The 14,129-nt window shown below is 40.0% G+C and overlaps 1 protein-coding gene across 3 annotated transcripts; it reads left to right on the forward strand.

The window, feature by feature from the left end:
* Window positions 1–751: 751 nt before the first annotated feature.
* Window positions 752–13,377, forward strand: mybl1 (v-myb avian myeloblastosis viral oncogene homolog-like 1). Of its 3 annotated transcripts, none has more exons than XM_039790899.1 (16): window positions 752–1,264; window positions 4,053–4,152; window positions 4,413–4,484; window positions 4,775–4,867; window positions 6,273–6,493; window positions 6,592–6,793; window positions 6,879–6,953; window positions 7,231–7,341; window positions 8,159–8,392; window positions 8,484–8,876; window positions 9,008–9,147; window positions 9,300–9,414; window positions 9,569–9,685; window positions 9,890–9,994; window positions 10,376–10,540; window positions 10,629–13,377. In XM_039790899.1, the coding sequence occupies exons 1-16, from the start codon at window positions 1,242–1,244 to the stop codon at window positions 10,752–10,754; spliced, it is 2,292 nt and encodes a 763-aa protein (XP_039646833.1). In that variant the 5' UTR covers window positions 752–1,241; the 3' UTR covers window positions 10,755–13,377. The 3 variants fall into 3 exon arrangements, with proteins under 3 accessions (XP_039646833.1, XP_039646834.1, XP_039646835.1); XM_039790900.1 differs by having other exon boundaries at window positions 8,502–8,876; XM_039790901.1 differs by lacking the exon at window positions 7,231–7,341.
* The last annotated feature ends 752 nt before the right edge of the window (window positions 13,378–14,129 follow it).

Genomic DNA, 14,129 nt, shown 5'->3' on the forward strand with positions numbered 1-14,129 from the left:
CACATTTTCAGTGGTAGCCTAAATATAGTCATTTTGGCCTGATATGCATGAAAACAATACACAGTGCAGATGTCCACAAGGTGTCAGCAAAACACAAATTAAAGGAGCTGCAGAGTGCACTGTTAAAATGCAAGACCTATCTGTCAAAAGAAATATTGTGTTATTATCTATGTAAGAGTTTGAATGCTGTCTATATTGTCTATAACTTCTGCATGGATCTCAAGATCTCGATCTTCTCAAATATTAGCCTACCCAATTGGGAATCATCATCATAATTTCCCTTACAAGGAACCACAATGATGTAATGTAGCCTAAATTCAAAAACCTTGGCCTTATGAAACAGCCTAAGGTGGCATGCACAGTGTGCACCATCCGGTAAAAAATAAGCTATATTCCATGTGCGATATCTGCTTCTATGAATATGTGTTGTCAAATATTAACACAAAATAACATCTCAGCACTGTGGATTACATGGACAAAATTAGAGATTGGATTAATCGCGCTTGCTTCCAGTAAAATTATGGGGCTGGGAACCCCCTGAAGGGCCCCCGAAAGTCCCCGCACCCCTCTTGGAGCCACACTACTGCCTTGATGAAAAGATCCATTCTGCTGCAGAAGGTGACAGTACAGTTGTCTGACTCAACGCCCGCCTCCTCAAATTGCTAACCAATTACACACGAGTCTCGCCTCATGTCTGCCCTATAAGTTTCGAGTACCGACTCCTCTTTTCATAGCCCAGTTTATAAACCAATCAGGAGCGAGGCCGCCTGCGCAGTGGGCTGGGCGCGAGAATCGGCGGGATGGACAAAAATCATAACGCCAAATGAAGTAGCGACCACTGGTAGACACAAGAAAGATAGAAAAAGCACGGACAGCAGCGAGTAATGCAAGTAGCGTTAACTTCTTAGTCTCTTCTACTTAATATCGGCTTTTTATGTTGCGATATTGACTTTTCAAAAACACTTCACAGAAGAAGACAGTGACGTTTTTTCTTTGGAAAGATGTTATCGACAGAGAGTAACGTTAAGGCTTTTCCAGAAAGAGCGTAATGTTATGGACTGTACATTAAGTTAGCTCACTGGCTAGCCGAATACTGCTAGCTAGATGCGGCTGCGTCTCAGAAGAAACCAGCGATGACTTACAGCGATTTCTATGGATAAACATATATTAATGTGGAATTTTAGACAGCTGCCAAACCACAGGTTCATCTTTGAAAAGGTTCAATCATCCTACCAACTGTCATGGACAACGTGAAACCACGCAGGTGAGTCAGTGCCAGCAATACTAATGCAGCGCTGTTTGATTATGAAGATCTGTTTGCCCACTGTCTCCAGTGCCTCTATGCACTGTTAGTAAAGATAACATCAAATAGGTGATGATACCACTGTCCTGGTCTGTGTCACACTGCTAGTTTCATATTTGAAAGCATAACGTACACTGAATGTGCACCTGCGCAGTCATACTGTAACGAGGTCCACCAAAGAGATTTATGAATGGTAACGTTAACTGATAAAGTACCAGTACCAGTAATAAATATATGATAATGGTTAATAACTTACCTCGCCCAGTAGCTGTTGTTTTCTTAATAGTGTTGGAATAACACAGTATACTAGACTGCATAATATGTTTGCTATGCATGGGAGGCGTGCAGCCCATTGTCAAACAGCAGTTATGCAACAGCAGCATCCTTGGACACACATCACTTGAAATCACTTGAGATTAGTTAACTTGCAATCAATATAACTGGTAAGATATTGTTTTCTGTTAATGAGAAGACAAAAAAACACACATTTACAGCTGTATCATATATATATATATATGTGTATGTGTGTGTGTGTGTGTGTGTGTGTGTGTGTGTATATATATATATATATATATATGTGTGTGTGTGTGTGTGTGTGTGTGTATATATATTAAGATTTGCTATCATTTCTTCTTCTTAGAGCACTTTGAGTTTCAAAAACCCAGTGCCAAAAAGTACCTGAGAAAACAACCAGATGTGTTGGTTTGTGATTAGACTTGATAAGTTACTGGCCTGTTAAATTAAAGTGACCAATGTAGCAGCGCATTGATTATTTACATTCATCAACAGCCAGGTACACATTATTTGCAATTAAGTGTTATTATTATTATTATTATTATTATTATTCATATTAAAAACACACAGTTAGTGCTAATACGATAAGTGAATTGATTGATTAGTTTATCAACATTGCCAACAAGTTTGATAATCAAGAAATTATTTTAGTCATTTATCCTATCATTTATATATTATTAACACTTACTGGTTCCAGCTTATCAAATGTGAGGATTTTCTGCTATTCTCATTTTTATCTCATTGTAAAATAAATCTTTTGGTTTTTTGGTTTAACAAAACAAGCTATTTGAAGATGTGACAATAGGCTGTGGGAAATTTTGATTAGTATTTTTTCATTATTTTCGGCATTAAGCTTGAACTAACCATTGACTTGTTTGTATCTCATTCCTATCACATATCCCATCCTTGTGTTCCCCTCTGGTGAGAGATGGGTGGCTCTTTTCTCTCACAATATGAACAGCTCAGGTTTTGACCTGTGGAATACAAATCCTGTATTTTACAATATCCTATGAACTGTTTATGACTGATGAAATATTACTTAATGCAGCAAACTCTGACAATGTAATGTTTGGTACATTGTTGTCTATTTGTTTTACTGCTACGGAGGCCTACAGCTGATACTACATTTCAATATGTTGTTATTTCTCCAAGTGCAAAGAGGTTATATAGTCTGCCTGTTTTTTTTTTTTAACTTTTTGAACAACTGGACCGTTAGGGCTTTGCATTCCCCTGACCACACCCCAGTGCACCGCCTTCTCCATCTCACACACACTCACACACCTCTGGAGGTGAAAGAGCCTGTTGATGTGGGATCGCCCCTTTCCTCCACCCCTTGTTACTCCCCTCCTTCCTGTTCAGCCATAGGTCCAGACTCACTTTCCCACTTCTCTTTGCTCTTGAGAGGGAATCAGGCCACGCCAAAATTCAATTGCCATGTTCAAGTTTCCATCCTGAAGAAGACCTTTCATGCACAGTCTGATACAAGACCGTTTGTGTTTAGTTAAGTGCATGCATGATCGGAAAGGTCTGCTTCATAGTAACAGCTCTCAGGAACCAGTGACTTAATATCTCCTCTATTATCAAACTCTTCTCCACTCTCCAGTACCACAAAGAAAGTGTTGCCCAGCAGCAAGTTTTATGGGAACACATAACAGAAGTACAGTGCTACCTGCCAACTTCTTGTGTGAGCAGAGAGGAATTTCATGTTCTTGTATGCAGTCACGTATAAGCACAAGTTGTTTCTTTACTTTTTATTCTGACAAACCCATTTCTATTCAATCCATCATTATACATTATTTATTTAATTAATCATCTGATTGTTTATCTATTCCCTTATAGCTTATTTGAATCAGCATAGTCGTTAGAATGAAAGCAGAGCAGACTATTGATTAACATTTAGTAAATTTGTAATATTTACAATTATTTCTATATATATATATATATATATACTTTCTTGCTGTAGTCTTATGCATATCATATATTATATGCTGAATAATGGTTACAGTGATTAGTCATCAGTGGCCACATCTTTTTCCACACTTCTTTGTGCATGCATTACAGAAAGGAACCGAAGCTAGTTAACTTGAAATATTAATTTGAAAAATCGACTCAAAGCTGAGCCTATGTACACGTAATAGTTAATCTTCTTGCACATTTCCCTACTACTCCTTTACCATGAACCAGTGGCAAAGGATATCATTTACAAGCAGAGAGCTTTGCATGTTTACATTTGCCTAAGCATATATTTTTATAACTAATCTGGATAAATTTTTACTAAGCATTTGAATACATTCGGTACTGATAGAAAAATAGTGATTTCTATGCAATACCAATACTATATTCATATCACTGTTCCTGTATACAGTCATTGACCTCATAAAGAAAAGTTTTGGCTCCTCTAACAAAATATGCTCTTCTTTTACTCCCCTTCCACATTTGCCCTGTGTATTTATAGCAATGATGAGGATGAAGAGCCACACTCCACAGACCAAGAGAATAAAGAGAAGAGCAAAGATAAAAAGACCCTGTGTAAAGTAAAATGGTCCCGAGATGAGGTAAGTTTATCAGAGGCACATGTGAGGTCTGGACGTAAGGGGCTTTTGTAGGTTATGTGAGTAAAATGGGGACTTTGTACCACATGCGATTTGTATTTCATCTTCTTGCAAATTCGAACTTGTTTAAGCGTGTGCTCCACAGGAGTACATTATTAGTCACTGCTGTTATTTTATTAAATACTATGATGAAAGTCGACAGCGTGTTAATGTGGATGACGGAAGTTCCTTAGGAGGTCTCTTTTTTTTCCTCCCCTTTTCAGGATGAAAAGCTGAAAAAACTTGTAGAGCAGCATGGAACTGAATCCTGGAAACTAATAGCTAACGTTTTTCCAGTAAGTATGGAATGTAATGTGTCTGTATTTACTGTGTAATGAAATCCAGGCAAAACTTATTAGAATATTAAGAGAGTAGTATCTTGCTGCTTTATGCCATATTGGTCCATCTCTTTCCATTCTAACACTTAATGACCACCCAAACCATTTATAGTAATCTCATAATTAACATCGTTCCTCAATGGGATGTTTTTAGCAGTGATGGTAAGTCATGGGTGCAGAGGCAGCTGTCAGGAGTAGATGTAACTGTGTAGTGGTGTGGTGTAATGATGTGTTGTGCTCTGTCACAGGGGAGGACAGATGGTCAGTGTCAGCACCGCTGGCAGAAGGTGCTCAACCCAGAGCTGGTGAAAGGACCCTGGACAAAAGAGGAGGATCAAAAGGTAAGAGGAGCTGGGAGTTTCCTGTGCTTGGATATAAAGCAGATGACAAAATTGGTAAATGATAGGGGAGACAAAGAAAAAGAAGAACACAATGCAAACAACAAATGCTACAATATGCAATGTATTTTTTACCTTCAGGCTAACAGGGCTGTGCCGTTGTGCAAACATACTTCCCGCAAAAAACTTTCTTTCCTTAGCTTCTGTTTCTCTTTTTTTTTGCAAAGTAAATGCTCCACTACTTCATCCCTAATAAAACACAGACTCTCTCTCTTAGTCACTAGTTTTGAGCCCAGCCAGCCCTTCTTTGTACAGAGTGAAGCTGTAAAATCTTCCCCAGCTCAAAGATGAACAATGCATTCCTTAAATGGACCACGATTCTTCAAGAATGTAAAGAATGGCGCCTCATTCCTCCAAAATCTTGGCATCATAACAGAAATACAGACCTATTGATAACAGCCTTTGCTGCCAACGATGACATCATAACATTTTTCAGCCTTGACAGAAACAGTCAAACAAACTGTGCTGCTGCTGTTGCCACAGGCAAAGCTTTTTGAACACTGCTGCTGCTGTTGGCTATCAATGATAAAAGTAGAGCAATGTGATTTTCCTCTTTATACAAGCTTGTAGTTGAACTTGAATGAATCCAATTAGGGCCCTACTCGAGCCATTAATAAAATAAAAGTTATGACATACATTTCTTATTACAAAGAAATAAATACAGCCTACTACTACTTACAGCAACTGCAGAGTAACGCGCCATGAGTAGGATGCTGGCGATCATGGACAATGACCACCACCCACTACACAGCACATTAATTAAACAGAGGAGCATGTTCAGTGGCAGACTTCTGTCACTGTCATGCTCAACAGACAGGTTGAGGAGGTCCTTTGTCCCCAGGGCCATCCAACTCTCCAATACCACACAAAAGGGGAGGGGAGAAATGGACTTTTCAGCATGAGCCTGTCTCTCTCAGCCCCTACCATTATATCACTTTGTCTGCTGTACACCTGACTGTCTTATAGGCTATATTAGCCCTCCTACACAATCTGGACTGTGGTCATAACATCTACATCTTATAACGTATTCCCTGTTATATGTTGTTCTGTTAATATTTTATAATAATAAGCTATTTCACTGTTCACTTTGCACTACCACCATTGCACACACTCTACCATAGCATCTTATTATGGTCATTGCATCACATGGTCAGTCCATACCAGACCTTTGCAATCAGTTCACAAATTGTTAACTATTTAAATTTCTGTGAGTGATTTTTATTTATGTGAGATATATGTGTGTATGTGTGTTTGTTGTGTTATGTTTGTCTAAGCTACTGGATGCCTAAAATTTCCCTTGGGATGAATAAAGTATCTAAATATCTTTCCTTTGGGGACATTTGTGCAGGTTATTGACCTGGTACACAAGTATGGCCCCAAGCGTTGGTCTGTGATCGCCAAGCACCTCCAGGGGAGGATTGGAAAACAGTGCCGTGAACGGTGGCACAACCACCTTAACCCAGAGGTGAAGAAGTCTTCATGGACTCAGGAAGAGGACCGAATCATCTATGAGGCCCACAAACGCCTTGGCAACCGCTGGGCAGAGATCTCCAAGCTTCTTCCTGGACGGTAATATAATCTTGTTCACACATTGCACATCTCCACTTCCAGTTTGAGTCATGAAACAATGTAATTTGCTCAAATATTACTGATCTTTTCTCCAACAGGACGGACAACTCCATCAAGAACCACTGGAACTCCACCATGAGGAGGAAGGTGGAGCATGAAGGCTACCTGCAAGATGGCAGCAGGAGTTTCACCTCCTTTCACGCTGGAGGGAAGAGACGCCACCACAGGTCGTGCCCTCCAACTCTAACAGAGCCCCAGCACTGTGATCACAGTCCCCTGCCTATACCGGAACCCAACCAGGTCCACTTCCCTTCTACACTCCATACCATAAGGTGTTTTGATTTCTTGATAACTTTTTATTTAAGTATGATTCTTTGCATTTTAGATGGGGGGATTTCCTCATGATCCTCACAGTAGACACTTGATGGAAGGTCTTCCCGATAATTCTGGCTTCATATCGGTGAGTCTTTGTGTATTTCTTCGCCTGCTATTGGGAAAACTTGTCACACTCTTTATTTTCTGGACTTTCTGTAATTATCTTTGTAATCCCTAACTCTGGACTTCAAATCAAGCACTTGAATGTCTTTTTTCACCTAACATTCAAAATCTCAAATGCTCCTGTAAATAATTTATGTGTTAAATCTGTTTGGTTTTTTTTTTTTTGTCTGGTTTTCTTAACTTCTTCCTTTTTCCTCCTGTCCTCTCAACCTCTCCTCCCTGACGTTTGTTTATTTCAGCCATCCTGCCTGGATGATCCTGACAGAGAGCAAAGAATTAAGGAGCTTGAGCTGCTGCTTATGTCAGCAGAGAATGAAGTCCAACGACAAGTGCAGTGCAGAGGTCCACGTGTAAGAACACACTCGGAATGTGTGTTTGCATACTTAGCCAGCATAGCCTGCGTGTGTTTGTAGCCAACATACACTGTAAAAAGTCATTTCAACATTAAATGTATTATCTAATTAAACATTGAGTCTTAAAATCAAATCAAAGTGAGATTACGAGAGACTATTATGAATTTTCTTGAACCAGGTGATATTTTCTCCCCTTTACACTTAACACTTGTTTATAGAAAATTCTCAAATCCCATCTCCTCAGTGGACTTTTCCTTGCTTTAAGGAAAAGAAGATTTGAAGACTTCCTTAGACCAAATGGACTTTTTGCAGTGTATACATGTGGAAAAGAGAATGGCACACATGTATGCGTGTCTGTATCCTGATTTTCTTTAGTGTTGCTATAGTAACTACCTTCCCCATCTCGCTACTCATTCAGACTGGCCTGTAGCTGTGCTTGGTAGCCGCCCTACCTTCCCCCCTCCCCCATTACCATCTTTCCAAACATGAACCTGCTCCTTCATCCCCTCTAGTCCTCACCCCTAGCCCACTCTCAGCCAGCAGTTTGAACCAAGCACTCTCCTCTGTCTCTTCTCTTCCTATTCTGTTCCTCCCTGACACTGTTTTCACATTTAATTCACTCCATTCTTGTAATGTGTCATTCTTCACAACAGTGTTTTCCACATTTTTCTTAGTCACAGATCATTTCAAAACTGATGCAAATTTAGAATAATTTTAGTTGACATCTACCAATTTTCACACCATTAATTTAGACACAAATCTGTTGCTGGAGCCAGAGATGTAACACCAGTATTCTCTCATCCTGCCCCCTTAGAGTTTGGAGCAGTACTGGTCTGACAGTGTGTCAGATGACACATTGACTACAAGTAGCAGCAGCCTAGAGGAGCAGGCGGAGAGGAGGCCCTGGAGGGGCCCTCAAATCCCCCAAGGACCTCCACCACAGCTTCCTGTCTCCCCCAGCAAGTTCCTGGCTGTAGAGGCCAGCACTGTGCTCTCTACCCTGCAGACCATACCAGAATTTGCAGAAACCATGGAGCTCATTGACTCAGTGAGTAACCGAAGGAACGCAACAGAGAACAAATACATTTTAGTATGAATATGTTGAACAAAGTCATGAATGTATTAAAGATATCCTGTAGATGTGTTTTGCTCTGCAGGACCCTGTTGTATGGAGCGATGTGGCCAGTTTCGACTTGTCGGAGACAGCGACACCACCCAGGCACAACCAGGCAGGCTACACCACTCTCCTGCAAGAGAGGACGATTGACAATTCAATGGGCTACACTGTCAACACTCCGACTGCCATCTCTGGTCACAATAAGAACTGTGCTTCATTTGGTCTGGGCAGTGTCACCTCCCTGACTCCTATCAACTCATCCAAACCCACCCAGGCATCCATTGGGAGGAGGAGGAGAAGAGAGAGGGGGGAACCGTCTCCTTTGTGTGACAGGACCTGCTCCTCCTTCTTGGAAAATATCTCAAATTCTCCCAAGAAAACACCCACAAAGTCACTGCCATTCACCCCATCACGAGTAAATGACATCTGTTTTTCTTTTTTCACACACCCTAATCTTCGCTTCAACTGACTACTTCCTCCTAGAGTTGAGGTACTGAGGTTGCATTAGTCATGTGGTGAATGTGCCTTTTCTGTCTGTTTCCCCAGTACTGCAACATATCAGGGGCGGAGCATCTGAATCTGGATAACCCCGCCCTCACCTCAACTCCCGTGTGTGGCCAAAGGTGTCTCCTCAACACGCCGCTCCACAAAGAAAGCACACCGAAGCACCAGAAAGAGAATGATGGGTAAATAAATATGTAAAGGTATTCCCACAAGAGCTGGCATGAAAGCCAGAAGTTTGCTATGCTTTGTGGGAATTTTCCAAAATAAATCTTAATTTAATCAGATTGTTAGGAGGAGAGTACTCAATGTGTAATATTCTCTGTCAACTTTATAGTTCGCGGACCCCCAAATTCCGTAAAACTGTCATGATTCCAACCCCGAGGACACCGACTCCCTTCAAAAATGCTTTGGCTGCCCAGGAGAAAATGCACGGGCCACTGAAGATGGAGGTAACAAGTCAAATTTGGCTGTGTGCATTTTACCTGTATGTTTTCACACTTTTATTTATCTTTTATTTATGATAACGTTGTCTCAATTTTGTTTTTACAGTATATGGCTGTACGATCTTGTCGTTGTATTTATGTGTGTGTTTGTGTTTTTCAGCCACAGTCGTTGGCATTTCTAGAAGAAGACATTCGAGAAGTTCTGAAGCAAGAGACTGGTGCAGACATCTTTAACAAAGCAGACGTGCAGCCAGACTACAGAGCATGGAAACATAATGTATGTGTAGCATGTACATTTTCTTTAATTATTGAAATATACTAACCTGCTCTCTGTTATTTGAAGAAACAAACACTTAAAGATACACAAACGTTAAAAGTTTTTGCTGAGCTCAATTGTAGTACTTAAACAAAACTGTATAGCTCTACCCTATATAGAACTACAGCATTTACTGTAATTTGTATCTTGGTCCTTTGATTTCAGATTGATGGCCCAGCTAGAAAGGTGCGCAAGTCTCTTGTGCTAGACCCCTGGGGGAAAGACTGCCTAAATGTCCAACTCTTTCAAGAGCAACTCAACAACGCACAAGTAAGTCACAATACTAGTTTCAAATCACTGGTTAAAACCCTGTAGCTAACTGAGAAAACTAACTCATTAACTACCACTGATATGTAAAGGAGTAGTAAACTGTAAACCCAAAGAGCTACTCAGAGGCTAGTAGTGAGGTGTGGTTGTACTGGAAAACTGGTTTGTGTGTGCATACAGTAAGTGTATGAATTTGGAATGTAGTGTTGTTGCATACGCATTCTTGGGCAGCTTCTGGATATTTGAGTAATGGCCAAATGTTAACATTTAGAATTGTTGGTAATAGTAGATATCACTTTAAAATGCTGTTTTGTACATGAATTAAGTTCAGAATCGTCATTTCTATGTATTGTTGATGTAGCTACTGTCAACCTCACATTGCAGATGCCAGATGATAGTCTACTGACGGGCTCTTCACTGGGCAGCCCAATCCCTGAGCAAGAGGAGTGTAGCCGTTCTTTAGTCCCCGTTTATCCTCATCACCTTACTAGCCCCCGGATGAAGAAGCTTCTTGCCTCCCACAAAGCACCAAAACACGCCTCTGTACAGGTACGTAAAGAGTCTTTAAATAAAACCATTGATGAGAGTGTAAGCTACTTTGGCAACCATTGGTAATCGTTGGTTGCCTTGTCTGCAGGTGAGTGAGTGGGAAGCAGTGGTTTATGGGAAGACAGAGGACCAGCTGATCATGACAGAACAGGCCCGTCAGTACCTGAACCCTTACGCGTCATCTGGCTCTACCTCAAGGGCCCTTGTGCTTTAAAGCCGTCCCCTCGCTGTGCAGGCAACACTACTACACCGATCCAACGACTAAAACCTCCACTGAATCCTGTAAGAGACAATCCAGTGAAGACAAATTATTTTATGTTTTATTTTAAAGCAGAAATGCACTGCCAAGGACGTCCACAAAAAGGCATGGCTACTGGTTTTGTTTTCAACACATTTGTAGGTCACTGTCCCAAGTAGTTTCTTGTGTATAGGGTTGGCCTGTATTTTCCTTTAGAATACACACAACCTGGCAACGTAAGCAGTTTTGTACAGATATGAAAAGACTAGAATTTCTTTCTGCACTAGTCCGTAATGTTGAAACAACCTGCACATAAAGTAGGCTGTAGAAATAGAGTGTTTATTACAATATAAACTACTCTGAGTTTTATATTGTTAATATATTGTTTAAATGACAAGAAAGAAAAACATTTTATAATGTAACTCTACAAATTGTGTATCTCCTCCAGCTTGTTTTGCTAAACTGCCCCATTGCTGTTGTCAGATAAAAACCACGTACTGTACGTGCATAAATTCTAGCTTTTTATTGACACCCATGAATTTTTTAAATCACACCATGGGTTTCTAACTTGACAAATACATTACAGCATATACAGTAATGTCAACCATCGCTTTGATATTAGAGAAACAAAAATGCAGTTACGTGTTTTTTTTGTGACGGCAGTGTTACATTGCTGAATGCCTATCTACGGTGATGTGAAGTTTTTGAGGATGGAAATAAGAAACTGTCAGTATTGCACTACTGAGATGATTTTGCTGCTGAGAAAGCAGCAGTATTTTAAGGGCAAACTGGATAGCACTTGTGATGGTAACACGTTTCCTTTCCGTGGCCATAGTGTCTGTCAAGACATTGGTTGAATGTATTTCATTGCAATGTACATGTGTAAGAACCTCAAAAATGGAAGGGTACCTTTTAATGTTTATTTTTGTTTGTTTTATTTATTATCTGACAGCTCTAAAGCTTAGATATTAATATAAATCGGACACCATTTTAAGAAGTTTAACTTCGCTGACAAAACAGCCTAAAAACCCTCACTTGCTCTCAAACAGTTCTCTCTGTCACAGAAAATGAAAAGACAGCATTGCTTTGACTGACCAGTTTTCATTTCATCAGCGTTCTACAACAAGCATTTGGTCGAGAAGGATTTACTTTTTACGTGAAGGCTGTAGGTTTTATTTATTTAATTTCTACTAATTTATTTATTTCTTTAAAAAAACATTTAAGAGAAATTATTGAAGAATTTTATTGTTTTTCAAAATCAGGATTGGGCTACCATTCAGATTCATTACTCCAAGTTAGAAGAACATGCACTGCCACTAATTATATACGTTCATTTTTTATTTTTATTTTTTTCCTGATCAGGCAAGATCTAGCAAATAATCATTGTGTAGTTGTATGTGTGATCTTGTAACCTATAGATAGGACATGGTTTTCCTTTGATTCAAATATGTTCTTTGCTATTAGGTAGCAGGACTCCATCTCCGACTTCTAATCATAGACAAATTGCACTTTTTATTCATCATTTAATTTAAATGTTTGTTCATTCTGATGATGTAGCTCTTGTCCTTTTTATTTTATTTTATTTTGTGTGTGTGTGTGTGTGTGTTAGACATTTGTCTCCTTGTTTTGTAATGAATGCTGACATTACGATCCTGCTGCTTGATTTTAACTTTCCTCCTGTTCTGCTGCAGAAATGTGTGCTTAAATACACTACATTGAAGCCTTACTTGAAACGTTTTTAGACAGATGGCAAAAACGGCCAAATTTGATCCCTGCAGCAGCCAGTGTCGCAACAACCTTGTATCCTGCTGAAATGCCGTTGAGCAAGACCCCAAACCCCTACCTGCTCACTCATTATCTGACACTGCGTTAGAACAAAGTGCTTAAAATGTATTGTAGATATGCACGGATTTGGGTGTGATTCTAAAGAAATGTACTGCACTATGCTTCCATGTTAACAGGCTGATTCATGTCATTTTTAACCATCCTGAAACAGTCTATAATCTGGTGAAGTTAACACTACAGCTATAAATGGTCTTCTTTGTATTATCGGCATTAGCGGATCCAGCATTAGGTATAATCTGGATTATCCTGCATTTGAGTGAGAATAAGAAGGGAATCTTGTCAGGGAGATCAAGTGGAAAGATCAGGAGTATACAATACACAAATCTGAAACTGAAAGTAGAGTAATCTCCACATAAGACATTGTTTCTGGTGGCTGAGATGTGTCTAATCTGTATATAATTGCATTATATGTTCTGTTTGACTTGTGTTTGTACATTCCATTTGTTAAATCCAGGTTAATATGTTTGTATGTTAACAATATTTGGCCATGTAACATCATAGGTTTTGAGGGAATTAAGTACATATACAGGATAGTAGCCACTGTTATATACTACTGTAGTTATGCATGAGCAATACACAAGATGCTGGACTTTGCTTTAATTGACAAGGACAAGGTGAATCACAAATGTAACACTCGCTCTGTATTTTTGTAGCATTTTTCAGTTGAAATTATAACAAGGTACCATAGAAATCCTGCCAACTGTCTTTGTAACCATGTACTTAATTTGGAAAAATAAATGCATATGTTGCATGACATCTATGGCATTTAGAATTTTATATGTCCACATTCTTGTTTTTTAAAGCGGAACTTTTCTCTCTCTGCCAAGTGCCCCTGCACAAATTAGTATAGGTTACATGGTATTTCCCACATAATAAAGATTTCTTATGATCCTTTAGTTTTTTCTGACATGCTCACAGCAGGCATAGCAGCCTCTAAAGCTCTTGCCAAAAAATGAATTCCTTGAAAGCCAATGTCTTGAGGAAAATCCCAATTCTCCACCTTTAATCATAGTGTCACTTTTCCCCAGGTGGAGTTGGCGGCCATGCGGGTGAATTTTTTTGTGTGTGGGGTTGACACCTGATAGAGTGGTTTAAGCTGAACCCCCTGTCATGTGTGTATGTATATGTTGGGATACTGTCAACTTGGCCTGGGGTCCAGGGACACGAGCCCCCTCCACCAGAACAAGAGGCCTCTCCACAGGGTCAGCTGCTGGCCCTAAAGGGGCCCACTCACCCATGACTTAATGCCCCCGGACTCCTTTGTCCTCGGGGCTGTTGGTTTTACGGGCCCATTCACTCAATTGCCCCCCAAATGGAGGGAGGCAAAGGACGTGACGTCTTGCCTTATGCTGAAGGAGCATCAGCGCACATGCATACAAACAATGTGCACATAAACTCACAGGCGCCGCATGCACGCCATGTCCACTTAATCAATCTGTCCTCCCTTCGCTTTCATTCTTATACAAGATGGTCTTTTGTTCTTGAGTGACCCGCACTAAGAGTTGA

The sequence above is a fragment of the Perca fluviatilis genome, chromosome 22 (genome assembly GCF_010015445.1).
Source record: "Perca fluviatilis chromosome 22, GENO_Pfluv_1.0, whole genome shotgun sequence".
NCBI classification, from domain to species: Eukaryota; Metazoa; Chordata; class Actinopteri; order Perciformes; family Percidae; genus Perca; species Perca fluviatilis.